This window comes from Lipotes vexillifer, unplaced genomic scaffold, assembly GCF_000442215.2.
Source record: "Lipotes vexillifer unplaced genomic scaffold, Lipotes_vexillifer_v1.1 scaffold690, whole genome shotgun sequence".
NCBI classification, from domain to species: Eukaryota; Metazoa; Chordata; class Mammalia; order Artiodactyla; family Lipotidae; genus Lipotes; species Lipotes vexillifer.
In genome coordinates this window covers 4,355,735-4,377,103 of record NW_006798376.1, presented here as the reverse complement: position 1 = coordinate 4,377,103, position 21,369 = coordinate 4,355,735, and the positions used below count along the sequence as shown (strand labels likewise).

At 38.3% G+C, this 21,369-nt stretch overlaps 1 protein-coding gene across 1 annotated transcript; it reads right to left on the bottom strand.

The window, feature by feature from the left end:
- Window positions 1–2,849: 2,849 nt before the first annotated feature.
- On the bottom strand, window positions 2,850–16,092 carry FAS (Fas cell surface death receptor). The gene is made up of 9 exons (XM_007470319.1): window positions 16,039–16,092; window positions 15,673–15,835; window positions 9,469–9,606; window positions 8,293–8,401; window positions 6,510–6,568; window positions 6,279–6,365; window positions 5,004–5,065; window positions 3,920–3,944; window positions 2,850–3,181 (listed from the first exon to the last, which is right to left on the bottom strand). Exons 1-9 carry the CDS (start codon window positions 16,090–16,092, stop codon window positions 2,850–2,852), a joined length of 1,029 nt encoding a protein of 342 aa, XP_007470381.1.
- Between the last annotated feature and the right edge of the window lie 5,277 nt (window positions 16,093–21,369).

The window sequence follows — 21,369 nt, the reverse complement described above, 5'->3', positions numbered from 1 at the left end:
TTAATTTAAAAATGCTTTAGTGCTAAAAAATTCTAACCATCATCTGAACCTTCAGCAAGTCGTAATTTTTTTGCAACAGTAACATCAAAGATCACTGATCACAGATCACCATAACAAATATAATCATAACGAGAAAGTCTGAAATATTGCAAGAATTACCAAAATGTGCATGAAGTAAGCAGATGGGAAAAAAATGGCGCTGATAGACCTGCTCGATGCAGGGTTGCCACAAAACCTGTTTGTAAAAAACACAGTATCTGTGAAATGCAATAAAGCGAAGCACAATAAAATGAGGTGTGCCTGTAGGACTTCCGCTTCTGGCCGTGAAGATTAACTAGTATCAGACTTGCCCCCCTGCTGTCTAGAACCAGAAAACCAGGTAACAGATAGTGCGGACTATCCCTTAGAGAAGAGAAACTAACGAGGTGATCTCTATGACCACTCAGCCTTCCTGCCCACAAGCCCTTTCCCGATCCTAGTACAGGAGGAACTCTAAGCAGAGAACAGTCATCTTGTCAAGTTGAGGGGCAGAAGGCTAAGTTTAGGAGGCTGAGGCTGCCAGGCTTTTTGGAACAGAATACTGAAACGAAGGAAGCTACATAGAAAAAGAGTTCCAGAAATCGGTACAGAGATTCTCTGGAGTCTTTGGCTGATACTATGTGCACATGCAGAGATAAGACTCCAAGAGCCAGCAAAGAACAGCTACGGGTGCTGTAAGCAGAACAATTCCCAAAGCTGACATAGGGGTAGGAGACTGTTGACACTCCAACCAACCAGAGTGAAGAGATCCCATTGAAAAGCCACAGGGAGTACTGGACTTTAGTAGTAGGGCTAAACCAGCCATAGAGTCAAGGTTGCCAGATCCGCCCTAACAAAGATATAGACGTGAACTATCAATGCCGTAACCAGTCCAAACTGAGATGTGCTTGTAAGTATAAATAAAATACAAACCAGATCTTGTGGGCTTTACTATGAAAAAAAATGTAAATTATATCATTAATAGTTTTTATACTGCTTACATTTGAAATGATAATATTTGGGAAATGATGGGTTAAACAAAATATATTATTAAAATTAAGTTTTAAAAAAGAGAGAGAGTCCAGTGGTCACTACGTAGCCAGAAATGGAAAGTATGCAGGAAGGATTATTTCAAAATCCCCATTTAGCTTTCTTAACCAGTAAAACCAACCCTTTGAAATATTTACTTTCTTAACCACACGTTCAGTGCCTGACATATAATCCTGTTATAGTAAATCCTCACATAATAACTAATTATGTGTTTAGGAGAGGGGTATTTTTGAGAGTAACAGCCTATGGAGGAAATTATTTAACTACTAAAGGGCTTTAAAAAGGAAATACCTCCTAAGAGACCAAAGGAAGGATTAAAGATTTATAAACAGGTTACATTTAGCAATAGATAGAAAAAAGAAAACAAAAACAAAAAGCAAGGCCCCACCAAAAAAAGAGATAACCAGAGATACCAAAAACATGATTTTAATTAAATAGTTTTACCTATATTTTCTATTTCCAAACATAAGAGGAAAACACCTTCCATCAAGGGAAGCTCTTTAGGTAGTTCTGAGTATCTGTTTCAGCTTATAACTGTCTTCAGCTTACAACTATATAAATATTAATAGTATTTATTAACATTCACATTTAGTATAAACTTTCGAAAATGTTTAAATGTAAAAGTAAGGAAGTGGTAGTGGGGAAAGGGGCTTGTTTGTCTAAGAAGCTACAGGAAATAACAAGAGCAATTCCTGAAACCTGATATGATTTCACTTTTGCTATGTATAAGCTGCCTTTGCATCAAGAGAGAACACATGGGGAGTTACTGAACATTTTGTGGCGGTTGGAGCAAAATAAGAATCTACCTTGTAAGCTTTGGTGGTAGACATGGGTTCATGCTATGCCACAAAGCTACCTTCCATAAGACCAGTTAGTGTCTCCAAACTAAGCTAGGTGTTTCCAAGGGCACTCCCAGCTTTGCATGAATCAGTTAAGTGTTTCTTAGGCAGTCCTTCCAAGTCTGGGGGTGCACAGGCCACCAAGACGCACATCAAGGAGAAAATGGAGAGGTGCCAATGATCTAGTAATTCTTTCCTGATCAAAATGTTTTCACACCCGAGAAAGAAGTGGATTATTTTGATCCAAAGTGACAAACAAATATAAAATAGCCAAGCATTATAACTGAGTCTTCATTTTCTATGTGAATTCAAAATTGAAATATTTCACCATGAAATGCCAATAATCTGTGCAAAGACCTTTGGGGTAGAACCTTATTAAATTCTGCATTCAGATGTATGTGTAAGCTTTCCCTGAGTATGCTCCTCTCAAAACTGTAAACAAAATTTACAAATATGGTAAAATCTCTAGAATTATCAGTGGAGCTGGGGAGGTAATTTAGAGCCAGTTGATTGTGACATGACAACAAAAGATCACATCTACTGATTTATGGAATGAGGTCAGCCTGTGGATAGGCATTTGTATTTACATATGTTAATTACATTCATACTTACAGAATCATATGTTAGATACTTGAACATGATCTGAAATCTTTTGTCCTTTGCATATGTTCTTTTTTGCGCACTTAACATGCCCCTGTATTTACTCTTAACTGTGTCCGTCTTCCCAGCTAGATTTTAAACATCCTTGAAGGCAGAATCATGAGATGCTCAAAGCCTGTAAATATATTAGCTCTACAAATCTAATAAATGAAAAAAGAAAACACACCCAGTAAAAAAAAAAAAAAACCCAAGCAATATTTATAGCTTGCAGCTACCCAGAACTTATTCTAACATTAATCTTTCTTTAGTATATTCTTAGACCTGAGTTAGTTGTTTTTCACTTTAAGCCAAGCTTTCATTTTCATTTTGCAAGTTTGCATTTTCATGTTCACTAGTAATGTCCTTCTGGACTACATCTTGAATTTTCTCTGCAAGAGCATGAAGTTTGGCTTTTCTGAGACTTTTAATCAAAGTGCAATATGCATCTTTCTTCCCATGACTTTGATACCAATTACGGAGCAGTTGGACTTTCTGTTCAGCTGTATCTTGGGGATTGTCGTGCTTGATCTCATCTATTTTAGTTTCCTCCATACCATTCTTCCGAACAAATTCTTTGACTTCAGTTATTTTCATTTGTTCAGCAATACTAATGATATGTTTTCCCAAGTCAATGTCTGAAAAATAGAGAACAGTCTCTGAAAATTTGTTTTTCTAAGCAAAATTCCCACTTCTGAAAACCATGTTTATTTCTCCTCTTACAGTACTTAAGAATATGGGTAAGTCCTAGAGATCTAAAGAGCCAGTCAGGGGAAAACAAAAACAGAAACAACCTTGAGTTCTAATCCCAACTCCTCCTGTGTCCCCAGTAATTTGCTCTATTACCTGGGCAAGATACATAACATCTCTGTGCCTTCTTTTCTCATCTATAAAGTAAGAGGGCTGGAAAAAATCACCTCTAACGTCCCTATGGATTTGATGATCAATGACCCACACATCTAAAAGGCTGGCCAAGAATTTATGTGACCATCTTATCACTGACTCACAGGTCGAAGAACAGAACAGAATAGAATAATGAATGTTGTTACGGAACTAGGATACATCAATAATAACTGAGTCTACAACTCAGATTAGTCTCTGAGTCAATGTAGGCAGGAGTTCTATACTACACCTAACTGCTTGTGAAGGAAAATTAAGCCTTCAGAATACAGCATCTTTTGTTACCTGAGTACTTGGTTATACATTTAAACAAACTGCTTAATAAACCCTTTTTGGTGAGCAGGAAGAACTGGAACCTCAAGAAACGGCAAGACCCCACTATATGTTACTGAAATTCACAAAATTATTTAACTCTAAGATTAGCCTGTGACTCCTAAAGAAGCCATCTCGATGAAGTAAAATGATAAAAGTTTTACCTGTGAAATTCACTGGCATCATTTCCTGGGGAGAAAAAAAAATGGAGGGAAGGAGAAAGATAAGATATATTTAGAATACATGTAATAGAATACTCTAAATGTAATAAAATACTCTAAATTGTATAAATTTAGACTAAGTGACTAAGGAGGATTCTTTCACCATTCAAATTTTTATTCTGAAAGTTTCCAGCCTAACCAGAAACTAAGGAATATTGGCTTTTTTTTTTTTTTTTTTTTACGGAGGCAAGGAACCTAAGTAATTTGTGGAATGTACTGAGTTTATTCTTTATATAGACTCATGAAAATAGACATAATAACCATAATCATTCTAAAATTTTCTTTACTGTAACTATTCTAATTTTTGACACGACAACATAGTTTAAGTTGAAATGATTTTGTACCATATTGATTTAAAGAACCCTAAGCCCCACTGGCCCCAAATGAGAAAATCGTTATTCACCAAGTGAACTGGTTACTCTCCCCAGTGTATCTTTTGCTATATGTGTGTGTGGTTTGTTTTTTGTTTGTTTTTTTTTGGCCGCTCTGTGCGTGGCTTGTGGGATCTCAGTTCCCCGACCAGGAATCGAATCCTGGCCATGGCAGTGAAAGCCACTAGGCCACCAGGGAACTCCCTCTTTTGCTATTTGAAATGCTTTGATTCCATGTTGTAAAAAGATATGGTGACAGATAAGGTAACAAGCGTCTGGAGAGAGCTGAGTTGTACCTTTACAATGGCTTTAAGTGTTATCTCTGGGTCTGGACTTGGATACGGAATCCCTGCTCTGGTAAGGGATGTGTCTCTGCATTTCTCTTCAGGATAATACCAACATGGAACATGGAAGCTTGGCCACATCCTTTTCTCAACTCCCTTTGTGTAAGTGAGAATTTATTACTAAGAATTAATTCTTGTTATTTGTATAGAAGCTTCTTATCAACTGGGAACCATATCTTAATTCATTTTTGATGCCCCTCTAACCCATGCACACACAGGCATCATAAATGTTTTTAAAAAAGTAAAAGTAAAAAGCTGAATGACTACCTTCTCTATTTTTTTAAGAAAGCTGATGCATGTTTCAACACTTACAGTATTTGAGGCTATAGATTTCTGGTGACCATTCTTTCTATTCCTGCGCCGTCTTTTCACCTCTGAAAGATCCAAGAAATTTCTATCAGACTCAGGTCTCAGCCTTGTAGGAAGCATGTGAGAATATACTCTCATACTAAGAGAAGTGTGAGAAGAAAGAAGAAACTCATTCATTGAAATTTAAAGCAACCGAGCACCATAGAGGCAGATTCATCGGGATTTTGAAAATTCCATCCCACCGAGTCAAGTGGTCTAGAGATATGCCACACCTTAATGGAGCCATCCAGTTACCACACACTGGCCTAGCCTGAAGCTGGCTTTTGACTTATTGTATGGCCATCACCACTCCCTCTCACTGGCTTGAAGCTGGGCACAGAAGCCATAGGCTATGGAAAGTCGACATCAGTTTGCCATGAAGTGGCATTTAATGCCCCCAAACTCACGTACACACAGTCACAAATAACTCAAATATATATACTCAATAAGTGTATGCCTTGAAGTCAGTATGAGGTGGAAGAAAGAAATCTAGAAGTCTCCAAGCACAATTTAAGTGTTTAAACATTGAGTTTATATTTTTAGTTAAACAATCTCTAACGGCAAGGCAATCTCTTTATCTTCAGCTGACCTGGAGAAACAGTGATTTGTTCCAACAGAAAAAGAAAAATTCGATGTTTCAGAGTTATTGAAATTTGGCACCACCACGTGTTGTATGAATGACCTAAAGGGATTTTTCTAGAGTAATTATAAGTATAGCCAATTTTGGCTTACGTGCTGACTTTACTAAGTAACCCTCACATAAAAGGTATTGCCACAGTATTTTAAGTTAAGGTGGAGAAATAATCAAAAAGCATGGAGTCTGGACAAGGGCAAGGAGGCACAGACAGGGGTGAATTTATCGAGGGTCCCCTGCAATGCCTTCGCTCCTTGAATTCCCTTTGTGCATGGGATGATCTCAATGTAGACTGAAGGACAACTTCCGATTCTTGGCCAACTCAGCTACTGCCTAAATACAAATACCCTTGTTCATGGGGAGGGTGGGAACACCCAATCAGTGCCCCAGAATGGTTGCTCAAAAACAGTAGCTGAGACATAACATCATCTGTTCTTACCAGCTCTCAGGGGTGCATTTAGAAGCAGGAATTTAACACCATACCAGAGCTGCCTACTTGGTAGGAGCTTTCTTTCTCCTGGTAGGTAGGAGACAGGAGGGAATTCTTGTGAACAACTACCTCCCAAGTTACTGCAATCTACAGTTTGAACAAAGTAAAAACTTACCCCTGTATATTAGTGCAGATATTGGAATGAGGATCAGGGGGGCCCATAAACTGTGTAAGTTAGATCTGGATCCTGTAGATTGGAACACTGGACACGGTAAATGAAAGTAAGCAATTTTTAAGATTAAAACAAAGTACTCTCAAAGAATCAAAAGTTTTGGATGGGCTTTTCTTCATATTTTACAGTGGGGTTGGAAGGAAGGAGAATATAATCGTAAAAAGAAATAATTACCTTCTCTGCATTTAGTGTTGCTGGTTGGTGTGCATTTCTCAATGATTCCATGTTCACACCTAGAAAAAAATACAGAGGGAATTCAGAAAGCCTGGTGGACTGGTTCCTTGATCATTTTCAATGACACACTATATAAATCCAGGGCCATTTTATTCATTTTTGCATTTTTGGCAAACATATTTCCTCAAATATTTCTAAATTAGCACCTACACTCGTGCAAATTCATAACATAATTTCCTTGTTTAGATGAAAAATATCCCAAAGAATGACTATGGTTTAAAATGCCTTGAGGTAAAAGAAGGTATTAAAACATCAACATATAAGAAAAAGGATGAACTAGACACAAAAATAAAGTTTAATTTGGTCATAAACTGTGCTCTTAAAATCATAAATTGCCAAAAGCAATTTCCAAACAGTCCCATAGAACAATAAAATGGCCAGACAATAGCCACTGCCCAGGCTGCTGCTTAGGGAGTCTACCTAGGTGGTCCTTAAAGGTTACCCATTTTAGCACCAAGTGGTGATTACAGCACTCAAGAGGTTCCTGTGGGATTTTCTTCAGACAGCCAAACACTGACAAATTGTCTGAATTATAACCTGGCTCTGCCTATTACTTAACTAGGTGAGCTTGGGCAAGTCACTTAACCACCATGAGCCTGTTTTCTCATCAATAACAAGGAGATAATATTACTTGCCTCAAAGGGTTACTGTGAAAAGAAAATTAAATCAAGATTGTGAAGTATTTAGAATTATTATTATTATTATCATTATTTTACTACATTAGTTCCCCTCCCAATCCCCACTTACACTGTCACCATGACCGTACTCTCAGACACTTAGGCTAGAAAGGAGAGTCTAGGTTAACTGCACATAATTTAACACTTTCTAGTAAATAAGAGACATAAGGCATTGTGTCCCTGCTTTTCAAGTCTACTAAGTGAACTCCTAAAAAATTCCCAAGGTGAATTACAAGTTTAAGGAGAGGCACATGAATATAATCCTAAATATTTATACTTATACAAAACAACATCTTACAAAGCGAAAGCTGTTTTGACAACACATATTACCCATCTGATCTTCACAGAAATTAGGTTGATAAGACAAATGAATATTATCTGCATCCTATGAATGAGGAAACTGAAGCTCAGAGAGGTTAAGTGATTTGCTCAAAATCACCCAATTAATCAGAAGAAAAGTGAAATCTATAATCAGTTGTTCTATCTTTGGGTCAAAACCAAGCTCTTTTAGCATGAAAGACAGGTCTTTCATGATCTGATCCTGGCTCCTTCTCAGTCTTTCCTACACTCCAGCCAGGTCGTCTGTTCTCCAGAGCTTCCTTTTATCTCTTTGCAGTGGCTGTTCCCCTGCCTGAAATGTCCCTTCCATCCGTATACACCTGGTAAGGCTCTTTCTTTCCTTCAAGACTCAAGCCATGTGTCATATCTTTACCCATCTCCCCAGGCAGAGTTGAAAGCTTTTCCTATATAATTCAACACCCTGAGTACACGTCTCTTCTTGCCATGTGGTATGAACACAATAACCACTGCTTTTCTTGACACTCTCTGCCTCTAGCCTTAGACCAAAGCCTGGTCCGTGTCTGCTCATATCGTTGGCTTGAGCAGCCAGCACAGTATCAAGCACATAGGAGGTGTTCAATAAATGTTTAGATATAGGATGTTTGGGTGAAGAAATGGTTATCCAGTTGCTTGGAGGCTTCCCTTTAGGAAATCATTCTGTCTCAAGATATACCTAGTGTTTTAACCAGAGAAAGACTAAAACTTACTTGGTACAAGGGTTACAGTGTTCGCACAGAGATACGTTACAAAAAAAGTTTGGTTTACATCTGCACTTGGTATTCTGGGTCCGGGTACAGTTTTTTTCCACTTCTAGGCCTAGAAAAACAATTTGCAGACTATTAATTAGAGCAGCTAGTTATAAATGGACGATGAAAAGGATGGGCAGGAGCTGCATGGATTTTTGAGATCCAGCGCTTGTTAGCAGTCACACCATCACACCTTTAGTAACACAACTAGCATTTAAATGCCAAATAGGCGACCCCAGGTTGAAAGAGTTGAAATCATTTAGCAGAGTCTTAAGTAGACAGACAATCCAGCAACCTAGACAACCCCACCTGTACTTAAATGGCTCCCTTTTTCTCATCTAGAGCCTGGCTACTCAAAGTATGGCTTAGAGACCAGCACCATCAGCATCACCCGGGAGCTTGTTAGAAATGCAGAGTGTCGGGCCCTGCCCCAGACCTACTCAATCAGACCAGTGCCAAAACCCTCACTTAGAGATTCTGATTTTATTGCTCTGAGACGGGACCTAGATGTTGGCATTTTTCGGAGCTTCCTGTTTGATTCTAATGTACAGCCAGGGTTGAGAAACACTGCTTTAGAGCCTAAATAGGGATAAGAAAAGCTTTACATCCAGAGAGTTCTTGATGTCTAACAAAACTGGGAATACTTCCGTTTTATTTTAATCTGAACCCTCAAGATAGATTGGGATATCCATGAAAATTCAGGTCCCCAATTGGAATTATCAGGACAAACCAGATCCCCAAAGAAGGGGGAGCAACCCACCCACCTCTTGGGTTCCTCTGTCCTTGTATCTGAAGGCATCTGAGCTCTTTGTGGCTAAGAACAAAAGCCATTATACAAGCATAAATCAAAGCAGGAAAAAAAAAGTCCCCGCAATTTTAATTGGAGCTGATGGACCCTGTTCACCATGTTTACGTTTAGTCATTCTCCTACATCTGGGAGAATTGCCTAGACTTGACTCATAAATGTCACTCAGTACCTGGTCCTGCTTCACCCCAGGACAGGGGTGAAGGGCCCATCCTGTCCCTCCTGTATGCTGACATAGTGCCAGAATAGGTCCCAATTTCAGACTGTATTATACATGGTGATACCTGCAGTACCATGATTGGTCCCTTTCGATTGTTTTTTAAGACACTTACCATGTTCTTCATCACAAACTCTACATCTTCTGCAGTAATAAGAATGATGGTTCTTGTCTGTGTACTCCTCCCCCTCTGCACAGAGCACACATTCTGGTTCACTTCCATCAATTTTGCAATCATCCTTTTTCCGTTTGCCTGCCCAAGAAAAAAAACGGAGCAAGTGTTTAAACACAAGGTAGTCATGCAACAGCAAGGGAAGTCTGCAGGGATGATAATAAAACAGGAGTGGAGGGGCTAAGCTAATGAAATATAAATATAGTAGGGGAGAAAGTTGTTGTAAAAATCGTGGCAAGAGACAGAATTTCTCCCAAGACAAAAGCTAGAAGAGTCACTAAGGAATATGCCTACAGAAATAGGATGATTAAAAATAGGAGCATATAAAACAGAGGTTAGAATGACCAAAAAAGCACTAGAAGAGACACCTTTACCAACTTTGGGGGGAGGAGAAAATAAGGTTGCTAGGTATATATTCATGGTAGAGATGACTGCCACTGGCCACTGAGGTTACCTAATTAATTCTCGTTTCTCTGACTTATTTTACTTTCCAAAGTCCACAAATCCTGACAAGGACAGTATTGTTTAAGGAAGAGAACATTTGAAGTTCTAAAGACTTTGGTCAAATATTTAATAGCAACAATATCTTTAACAAAGTGCTTAATCTGGGACTTCCCTCGTGATCCAGTGGTTGAGAAACCACCTTCCAATGCAGGGGACGCAAGTTCGATCCCTGGTCAGGGAACTAAGATCCCACATGCAGTAGGGCAACTAAGCCTGCATGCCGCAACTACAGAGCCCTTGTGCTGCGACTACGGAGCCCATGTACCACAACTAGAGAGAAGTCAGTGCACTGCAACAAAAGATCCCACGTGCCTCAACTAAGACCCGACACAGCCAAATAAAACAAAACAAACAAAAATAAGTGCTTAATCTCTCTAAGCCTAACTTCTTCATGCATATGATGGAGATGATCATACTTCTCTTGCATGGCTAACATTACTGCACAGGACCTGCCTAGTAATTGCTCACAGTTCCCTTTTCACTCCCCTTTCTTTCTATTCCTTTGCCGTTAAGGGACAGAATACGTTATGATGTGCAGGCATGAACGTATTTACAACAAAATTTATTACCAGGTTTGCTATCTTAATACGCAAAAGTTTAAATCATATTTGCATTTACTTTTATTTACTTTAAAAATAAAATGAGTCATTGGATTTCTATTAGTAAGCATTATACAACAATGCCTTCTGGAAAATTCATTTATTTAAGAAGTGTTTATTAAATACCTATTGTGTGCCAGGCACATTCTAGGAGCTGGAGATACTGCAGGAAATAAGACAAAGCCTGGTCTCCAAAGGCTTCACATTGTCAAGGTAGAAGCAGGCAATGAACAAATAAATACAAGACGGCAAGTGGTGATAAGTGCTGTGGGGAAAGCTAGTTTAGGGCAAGTGAATAGAGAATGAAGACGAAAGAGATAGAAAATATAAAGGGAAATCTAAGAGAAAAGCCTGACGAGTGACTGTAATTATTATGTTATAGCTAATTAAAAAGAATAGGCAAAATCTAATCTGCCCCCCTCGCATGTACAGCAAAAATAATTTATGCTCTTTCCCCAGGTACATGACTTTCTTAATAACCTCATAGCATTCTCTTTTTTTTTTGCCTTTTAAAAGAAAATTTATTGTAACATTTCAGACAATTACTTTACATGACTGTTCAGAAAATATTCTGATTTTAGATCCCATGACAACAACAAAAAAAGATTAGTAGAACAACAACAAAAAAGATTAGTATACAGAGAAGGTGAAAGAAGGAACATTGGAGATCCATATTAAATTTGAAAAGAAAATTCCTCAGTAACAGTAGCTCCTTGCCATTCATGAGCAATATGTTATAAAACCAACACAAATACTCAATTTCACTTATTCCAGTACAGCATGTAGTTTCCATCCAGAAGAATGCAAGTAAAATGTATGTGCACCCATCAGATCCGTAACAATTCTTATAATGGTAATAATAAATGATAATATTAACACTTATTAAGCCAAGGACTCTGCTAAACACCATTAACGCATTTCCATTTAATGTTCACAATAATCGTAAAAGGTCAGAACTATTATTGTGCCCATTTTACAGTTAAAGAACCAGACTCAAAGAAGTCAAGTAACTTGCCAAAGGACATGTAGCTTGTCAATAGCTAGGAGGACCAACCATCCCTGTTTGCCCAGGATGTGGGACTTTTAGTGCTAAAATTGGGGACGTCTCAGGCAAACCAAAATGTGTTGGTCATCCTCTAAGTGTCAGATGGAGGATTTGAAAGCAGGGTCTGATGCCAGAACTTGAGCTATTAAACACTATTCAGTATCTGCTTGGTAAAGATTTCAGCTACCATGTTACAAACTAAGACAAAACTTTTGAAGTGTTACCACAGCTGGTAAAGTGTAGGCGTTTACATTCCAAGACTGGAAGCTCCCTAAGGTCAGGGGCTCTGTCCTGTTTCTCTGCCTTCATCTCACAGTCCCCGTGGCTTGTCTGCTGCACTGGAGAATGTGTGCCCTGGGACATGGTTCTTCACTTGCTTTGCCTTTTCCTTTTTAACACTGTCCCATAACTCTCTGAGACTGCAGTCAAAGCTTCCCCATTTGCCTTCCTGGGATCACTCTACGGAGGAATTATTTACTTGGTATGCCCACTCTGGATGCCAAAAACCTAACTGCAAATGGTGATTAGTACACAGTTCAACACATTACAATGCCTTTACGTTTTCCCTAATTTAGGACTTTGAAAAGGATTAGTCAATGTGGCAGAGATCCCTGATTGTCACCCCAATATCCATTTTCCCTTCTCCTATAGAAATAGGATATTTACCAGGGGACATGGCTGCCCTGAGTCAAGACTACATCTCCCAGCCTCCTTGGCATGGCCATGTGACTAAGTCCCAGCCAATGGGATGTTAGCAGAAGTGTCCAGTAATACCTTCCAGGATGTTTCCCAGAGCTGGTGTGCAGTTTAAATCTAAAGTTTCATCTGCCGTATGTGCATGAACAGCAAAAATAATGTAAGCTGCCTCTCCTAGGAACATGACATTCTTAATGATTTCATAGCATTCTTTTTGATAAAACAAAATACTACATAAACAAATTATGAAATTTAAACATATACAATATTTTAGTAAACAAAGGCAATGATAGGTCAATAGAAAAAAAAATACATTGTGGAAACTCAGAACCAAATTTAAATACAGTGCATAAGGGTTCTATACCATTGCAGCAGTACATTTAAGAAAACCAAGCCCAAGTACAACTTTAATTGCTTGTCAGTGGAATTATACTGCTTTCTAAATGAATTGGCCTCTTTAATGAATTACCTTGCAGAATGTGCCTGGCACAATGCCTACAGCATGACAGGGATACAATATCACAAGTTCTTTCTTTCTTCCAATGTATACAACCTAAATTTATCAAAATATTTAAAAAGTAGTTGTTTTCTTGAAAATAATATTTTAAAATATATTTGTTTCTGAGTATAATAGTACATATGCTCATTGTAGAAAATTTGGAAAATTTAGGAAAGTGTAAAAAGCACCTATACATCAACTGTTCTGCGATACTGTTTTCATTTTGGTGCATTCCTATGCATATAAACACACACATATATACGTGTGAGTATATGTGTGTGTGTACATATATATGTGTGTACGTGTGTGCATATATATATATAAATAATGTATGCAGTGTACCATAGAATCCTTCTTACTGGATATGGTGATGTGATGAGGACTTTTTTGATTAAAAATGTCAGTTCACGTAAGGGATCATTGAAAAAAATACTGTCAATATTTCAATTTATAAAATATAACTATATAATTATTTGCCACTCTTGTGATGTAGAAACAAGTTATTAGAATTCTACAGTCTTTCTCACTTAAGTCACATCCAAAATGCATCGCCTATGATTTCCTTTTGCTTTTTGGGGGGGCAAAATCCGACTTCATCTTTATTTGATTTATCTATTTTTTTTTGGCTGCGTTGGGTCTTAGTTGCAGCACATGGGATCTTCGTTGCAGTGCACAGCCTCTGTAGTTTGCAGCACATGGGCTCTCTAGTTGAGGTGCATGGGCTCAGTAGTTGCGGCATGCGGGCTTAGTTGCCCCGTGGCATGGGGGATCTTAATTCCCCGACCAGGGATCGAACCCGAGTCCCCTGCATTGGAAGGCGGATTCTTAACCACTGGACTACCAGGGAAGTCCCTGATTTCCTTTCTCCCTTTCTTTCTTTCTTTTCTCCTCCTTCTTTCTTTTCTTCCTTCCTTTCTCTTTGATGGAAAGAAAACTTAAAGACACCAATAATCTGTATGAAAGGCTTTAACATTTTTGTGATTTTTTCCATGTATTTTGCCTCCACCTAATTCATCAACATTTTTTTTAGTAAACCGACTTTACTGAAATTCTCCAGAGCATTCAAAATAATTTTCATAGAAATAAAATCTGTGTATTCATACATTGGTTTATGTAATATTTAATTAAATTACCTATTAATATCACAACACCAACAAGCATAAACAAATTTGGAAGCAATCTGAATATTGATAAGCTTAAAATTAAAAAAAAAAGGAATAGAAGTGGAAAGAGTGTTTAGTATATATTGGACACCATCCAGGATCTTTTGAGATGGAGCAGAGAGAATTAGTTAATCCAGCCAGCAGATCAGTTAGGAATCTCTTAAGGGAATTTATATACATTGAGGCTTATATCAGAAATATATCAGAAAACATGACTTTGATTGATACGTAATATTCCAGACTTTGAATACTCCAAAATTTACTTAATCTTACATCATTGGGTATCATAGTGAAATGTCATGCATACAATATTTTCTTTTATTTTTGACTATTTTCTTAAGACATTTTTCTATAAACCTATTACTGTATCAGCGTATTTTCAAATTTTTGATCCACATATCCAAATTTCCTTCTTAAAAGGTTTTTTTTAACAATTTACATTCCAACAACGACATATGAGTTCTCTCACAAGCAAACTCACCAGGACTGAGATCACTTCTAAAACGAAAATAAAACAAAGCAAAACAAACAAACAAAAAGCAAGCAAAGTCCTTAACAGTTTGATATTCAAAGCTTATCATCTTCATTTTAATTTGCACTTTAGGTTTTAAAAAAAGGAGTAAAGGTCTCAATTCACAGGAAAAATAGATGGTGTTTAGCAAGTTCCAAAAATCCAGAAAGCCATTCTTCATTCTCATTTGGAGAAGGGTAAATGTGAATACGCTTAAATATAAATGGGTTAGATTATGAGAGATTTTCCAAAAGGGTTATTAAAACCTGGAGAGAAGGCCAGGAAGGACTGTTAGAATCTTTTTATAAACAGGGCCCGTGCCTGTTTAGCAACTAGAGTGCTGGAGGCCTGGAAAGCCAAACATGAAACTTACCACCGTCCTTTATGGTTCTATTAATCTATCGCATATGCCCATGTGTTGTTTTCCTTTATCTTCCTGTTTTCCTTCACAATGCAACTGGGAGATCCGTATCTGTATAAAATAGTAGTCAACTCTACTCCATGTTGAAATAAAAAGTCTGCCCAATTGCATTTTGCTTAGCTTCCAATTTGCTACTGTTAGAAGGATTTCCAATCTGAAACTGCTCTTCATTTCAAAAATACTGATTTTAAAAAATGGTTGGTTTTTCTCCGTTGCTTTCCTAGCTTATCTAGTTATTCAGTGGTAAAATGCAAATGTATTTTGCAGGCTTCAGTGCTAGGACAAACAGCTTTCTCAGAGACTCTCTGATCGAAGGGAAGTGTTGAGACATCTCTTAAAGATAGAAGTCCCTTGCTTTCAGAGCTCCACAATTATTATGAAATATTCTAACCAGTCTGATGTGCTAAGTTTTAATATCCACAAATTAGTCTGCTTTTGCTGTTGAAAAATGGAGCTAAATAAATAAATCCTCTCATTTCTGAGGTACATGTCATTTATAAATTATATTTACTTATTCTCACATCAAACCAGTGTGATAAAGATGACGTAAGCTGGTCTTCGGAAAATAATGTCATATTTTTTTTCCTTCCCAGTCAGGCCATAATGCAGGAGAACTAAACGCTGTAAAAACACTCTCTTCATTATTATTATATGCTACTCCTCACCCTGATTTTCATTCTGATCGCTAGATTTTTTTTGTATAACATACCAGGAGGACACGGCTGACAACAAAATTCGTGCTCACGATGCAGGCCTTCATCGCAGCTCTCCCTTTTAGTAATATTCTTACTCAATTTCAGCATCTCAGAGTTGCTATCAGCCACATGGGCATTATCACCTTTAGACAATGGTCCAGCAATGGAGGTAAATATCTGTAAAAGAAAAACACGAAGAGAATTTTACTGATTTCTGAACTAAGCAACTCGGTAAATAGGTGTAAGCCGCCCCAAATGGCTGTATTTTATTTGCCATGCACAGGCAAAATCAACGTGGGTTCCATCCTTCCACTGACTCATCTCCAAAAAATGAGCAGATCAATTGCATGACAGTCCAGACCTCGGGTTCTCCAAACTACTTGAGAAACAGCATCACGGATGGTAGGAGCCACAGCTCTGGGCTCAAAAGTCATGGCTCCCACTTATCAGCCCTATGATTGAGGGGAAAGTCATGAAATTTCAAAACAACTGTGGTTTGAATCCCAGCTGTGCTGCCAACACTGACTTTGGGCAAGTTAAAGGGCCTCACTGATCCTCAGTTTCCTGATCTGTAAGTGACAGCAGTACTTTCTGTCTTGAAGGGTTATTGTGACGATAAAAAGTGATAATTTCTCCCAAACCTGGTACTTAGCTTACAGCATGTTCTGTTTCTTCCTTTTTTATATATAGCAATAGAATCTACAGTTTTGATGAACTCCTTCCTGGTTATCTAACCATACAACAAATCCAACAGGATTTTCTTCACTTTTATTCAGGAAAAATGAACTTCTCTTAATAGAGAACCAATCTTTAATTTATTATTTGTTCCTTTTTTTCTGGAGACAAAACCCATAGGTCCAAGTGACACTGTGTCAAATTTATCTTAGTTAGGCTTGAGTTCCTTAGAAAAATGAGCCTCTAAAATGTATGGAAACATTTGGGGGTAATGTCTGATTCCTTTCTCAGGTTTTCTAAACATTTTTTTTTTTAATTTAATTAATTAATTTATTTATTTTTGGCTGTGTTGGATCTTCGTTTCCGTTTGTGGGCTTTCTCTAGTTGCAGCAAGCGGGGGCCACTCTTCATCGCAGTGCACGGGCCTTCACTGTCGCGGCCTCTCTTGTTGCGGAGCACAAGCTCCAGAGACGCAGGCTCAGTAGTTGTGGCTCACGGGCCTTGTTGCTCCACAGCATGTGGGATCTTCCCAAACCAGGGCTCGAACCTGTGTCCCCTGCATTGGCAGGCAGATTCTCAACCACTGCGCCACCAGGGAAGCCCTCTAAACATTTATTGTTTGTCTCTCTAAACACAAATACAAATAATTTTTCATCTTATGTGGAATATGTAAATTCATTGCTAAGCATCAAAAAATTTTAAACTACTGGTTCTGAGGATTTTTTTCCTCAAGGTCATTTTTCATAGTTTTCATGGTATACATTTTTTCTTCTATTTTATGGCATCTTCTGGGTCAAGAGAACTAAATATTCTTTGCGTATAAATCACTGCCACAGGAGTCCCCACATCTTCCCTTTTAGCCCTTCCCCCTTTGTCACCAAAGCCTGTATCCCTTCTAAGTCACAAGATACCATGGGACCTCCAAGGAAGGAGGGACGAAGGAGATGCGGTTGCCATCTTTTCCTCCTGGGATGGATGTATTGATGTATTTAAAAATACATTTCTAACATCCAGACTCCAGGAGGGAATATCACACCAAAATATCAAGAAAATACCCGACTTATCCAGGGTCACTCATGAGCAAAAGGTAGAGAGCTAGGACTTGTCTGAGTCTCCTCACTCTTATTACAGTGTTTTTTCCCCTACACCCAACTCACCATAAAATACAGCTTACTTTCTCTATATGAACAATTCTATGTAAGGAATAATTGGAAATGGTAAACAGATCAGAGGAATTATGCCTAAATATACTGGCTTCACTATCAAACCACTGCCTTTTCAACCCAACAGACATTTCACTAGCACCTTCTATGTGCCAGGTTCTGTGAACACAGAGACAAGTAACATTGATTATAATCGAAAATGAATGTTAAGTTTCCAAAAGCAGATTTGCACATGGGCATATTATTTGTAATGTATTAATCACTGGGGGATTTTTTAACGTTATATTTGCATGACTCTTACTTTTTAAAACACATTTGAATCTATGATCTTCTTCTGAAGCAGCTTTGAACAAAAAGTATTTATTAGTATCAATTTCTCTTTTCAAGATGACAGTTCCCCACTTCCTACCTTTTCTACAGAAGGTCATCCTGTCATTCTGTTAATATTAGTCCCTCTTCTAGATCAGAGCATCAATAGCTAATGAACAGTAACTGAATTGGGCACTTTAGGAAATAATAATGTGATTGAAATCACACCAAAGGGTTAACTGCTAAGATGGGAAGCGCTTTCAAATGAAAGTCATTCACCTTTTAGGATCCTTATTCTATAAAGACTTTGTTCTGTTTGACAGTCAGAAATTAAATATACTAACCATGTAACATTCCAGACATTGCCAGCACATGAAAATTCTCAAACAAATGTAAACGTCTCTGTAGCTAGAAGAAAGCAGTAAGTCCTTTACGAAAGAGATAATGGAAAACAGAATCTAAGTAACCAAACTGAGTAGAAGCAATTCCTTTCTGTTATCAGCCACCTCTGTTGCTGGGAAGAGGGAGTTAACAGTGAGATATTACTTGCTCTACTCTTTCAATTCTGGTTTCTCACCAGAAACTGAAGAAAATGACACAGATTTAAACTCAAAGAGATCTGAGTCAAAATTGGGTAGCCAAAATTGACAAGTCAAAGGTGCTCAAAGTTGATACCCAATAGTGTGTGTGTGTGTGTGTGTGTGTGTGTGTGTCCCCTACAGCTATAGGTCCCATCCTTTCCTTGGTAAGCTAATTTCATCCAGCAGTCATGTGACAATATTACAAGCAGGTCCACAATTCCTGATTTAAATGATCAAGCACTCAGAGAGTGCTTAACATTTATGTAATGTAACATTTATGAATTGTTACCTTAGTGTTATTTCTAAAAAAAACTGTGCATATACTAAACGTTCTGGAGATGTCTAAAAGAAATGTACTTTCTAATTTTGCTTTAGTTTTGAAGTTTTTGACTGGAAATCAAAACCCACTGTCCAAAAATACATTCAGAATTTGAGAAATGTGAATCTTGGAGTAGAACAGTGAAAGACATAAACATCACTGGCCATGGAGCAGATACCAGCACCAAACTCATCTCATATTTGATCACACCTGCTTCACAGAGCTGAATTTCTGGAAACATTTCCTACTTAGTTCAGCATCAAAGAATTATGTCAAGGATAAAAAAAGAAAGATGGGTCTAAAGAGCATGTTCTAACTCTTACGAGATATTATGTAAGCAGTGTTCCACACAGCTTGTGTTTTTTTAAGTTTTTGCATTAGCTCAAGTTTGTAGTATGCAAAGATTTAACCCAAACTTTCCAGGCAGAAACTGGGGTGTTTTTGACTGTGACAAGGCAGGAAACCCACAAAGAACTAAATGATCAGAATGCTCAAAAGTTTTTTTTTCCCAAAAAAGCTGAAAAGGCCAGAAAATCAGTTAAATCAAAGATGTGAAAAGTGGATAAACTGAGGCAAATGATAACCAAATGGGAAAAAAAGGAATAAAATTAATTTAAAATTTCCATCAAGACAAAGATTAAAAAGTCAGAGAGACCTCAATTTTATATTCTGCTGGGAATAATATTAGCTAACACATTAATTACTTAAATGAGTAAATACTTTGTTGAGTACCTACTATGTGCCAGACAGACATCCAAGAACAGAGCAGTAAACAGATAAAGACTTAGCTCTCATAGAGTTTATATGTAAATGAAGTGTACTATATTAGGGTTCTTGAGAGAAACAGGACCAATTGTGTGTGTGTGTGTGTGTGCGCACGCACACGTGTGTGTGTGTGTGTGTGTGCATGTGTGTGTGAAGAGAGAGATTGATTTATTTTAAGGAATTGGCTCACACAACTGTAAAGGCTTGGCAAGTCCAAATTCTGCTGATGGGGTAGACCAGTATGCAGAGGAGTCAGGGAAGAGCTGCAGCTCAAGTCCAAAGGCAGTCTGGCAGAATTCCTTCTTCCTTAGGGAATCTCAGTCTTCATTCTATTAAGGCATTCAACTGACTGAATGAGGCCCACTCACTTACAGAGGGTATCTAACTTACTCAAAGTTTACCAATTTAAATGTACAAATCAACTAAAACAAACAAGCAAGCAAAACTGTCACAGAAACATCCAGAATAATGTTTGAGCAAATATCTGGGTGCCATGGTCCAGTCATGTCGACACGTAATATTAAGCATCATGTGGAGGGAAATGATAAAGAAACAAGGAGGAATGAGTGCTATTTAAAGGAATAAAGCAAGCTTGGGGGCATGGAGACTTTGAAGGGTGAGGTAGTGATGTTTTAGGAAGAGTGGTCTGGGAAGGCCACAGAATAAGAAGACATTTGGGCCGTGACTTTTTGCAAGTGGATGACTAGCTGGGAAGGGCTTTCCAGGCAGGTCACACCCAGAGGAACTTGGCTTAGCCCAAATGGGGACATACCTGATGACCTCAGCAAAAGCATTATTAGCAGCTAGCTATTAAGAGAGATAAAGGTAAATGTCTCCTGAATCACACTGGTAATTAACATGTTGACCACTGAAGCCACAGTGGGGTCATACAGCCAATCATAACCATAGACGCTGCAATCTCGTAGAATCCTGGAACGTCAAAGCAGAAAGGGACCATATGAGCATCTGCTCAGCTTCAATATAGATTTTAAAAATGGATCTCCTTGTGTCTTTCATAATCTACAGGATTTTAATATTTTCTGCAAATCAGAAAATTTGCTTCTCTCTCTCCTTCTGAATCGTTCGTGAAAGTGTTAAGTCAGGAAACCAAACCCTAGACATTTGCCTAGCTTTTTACAAAGTTCATTCACATACATCACCTCGTGGTCATCACAATAAATCTACACATAAGGAATTATTATGGCCTTATTTTATAGCCGAGGAAGCTGAGCACAGAGTATATGAAATGACTCGTCCAATAACCTACAGTTAGGACTGGCCAAGGGAGGACTCGACAATTCTGGCCCAAACACCTCTGGGCTGTTTCAGGTTTACAAATTACTTTCCTAGTTGCTTTCTCCACTTAGGCACACAAACAACTCAATTTGTTTTCAGACAGTTGTTCGCAAGACGCCTGTGTGTTAATTATACAATGAACCTTCAAAGCAAAGGCACGTTGAAGGTGGAGGGAGTCTGGCAGGAACTTCCTAGAAACCAGAAGTAAGTCCCCTGCCCTCTAGTCTGGGAAAACTGTAGCAAGACTGTCCAGGTTGGGGTTCTGGCTGGCAGGGAAGGTGAAACTTCCCAGCCCTGGTCTGCAGCTTGAAAGGAAGGGGAGTTTAGGTTTCCCTTCCTCCAGCCTGGGTGCCATCATACCCAGTGTGAGTCCCTTGCAGGCGTGGGGATCTGCAATGCACAAATAGGAATCAGAAGTCTTCCTATCCTCCAATCCTTGCATTTGCTCCATTTGAAACTCTCAGAAACAGGGTGACGTGAGACTTTGTCCCTTGTATCAGATGATGAGAAACTGAGAGAACAGCGGGATTTTTATTAATTATCTGCATCAGTGATGAATCACTTTTCATAGCCAACCTGGTTACTACATAGAAGAAACAAAGC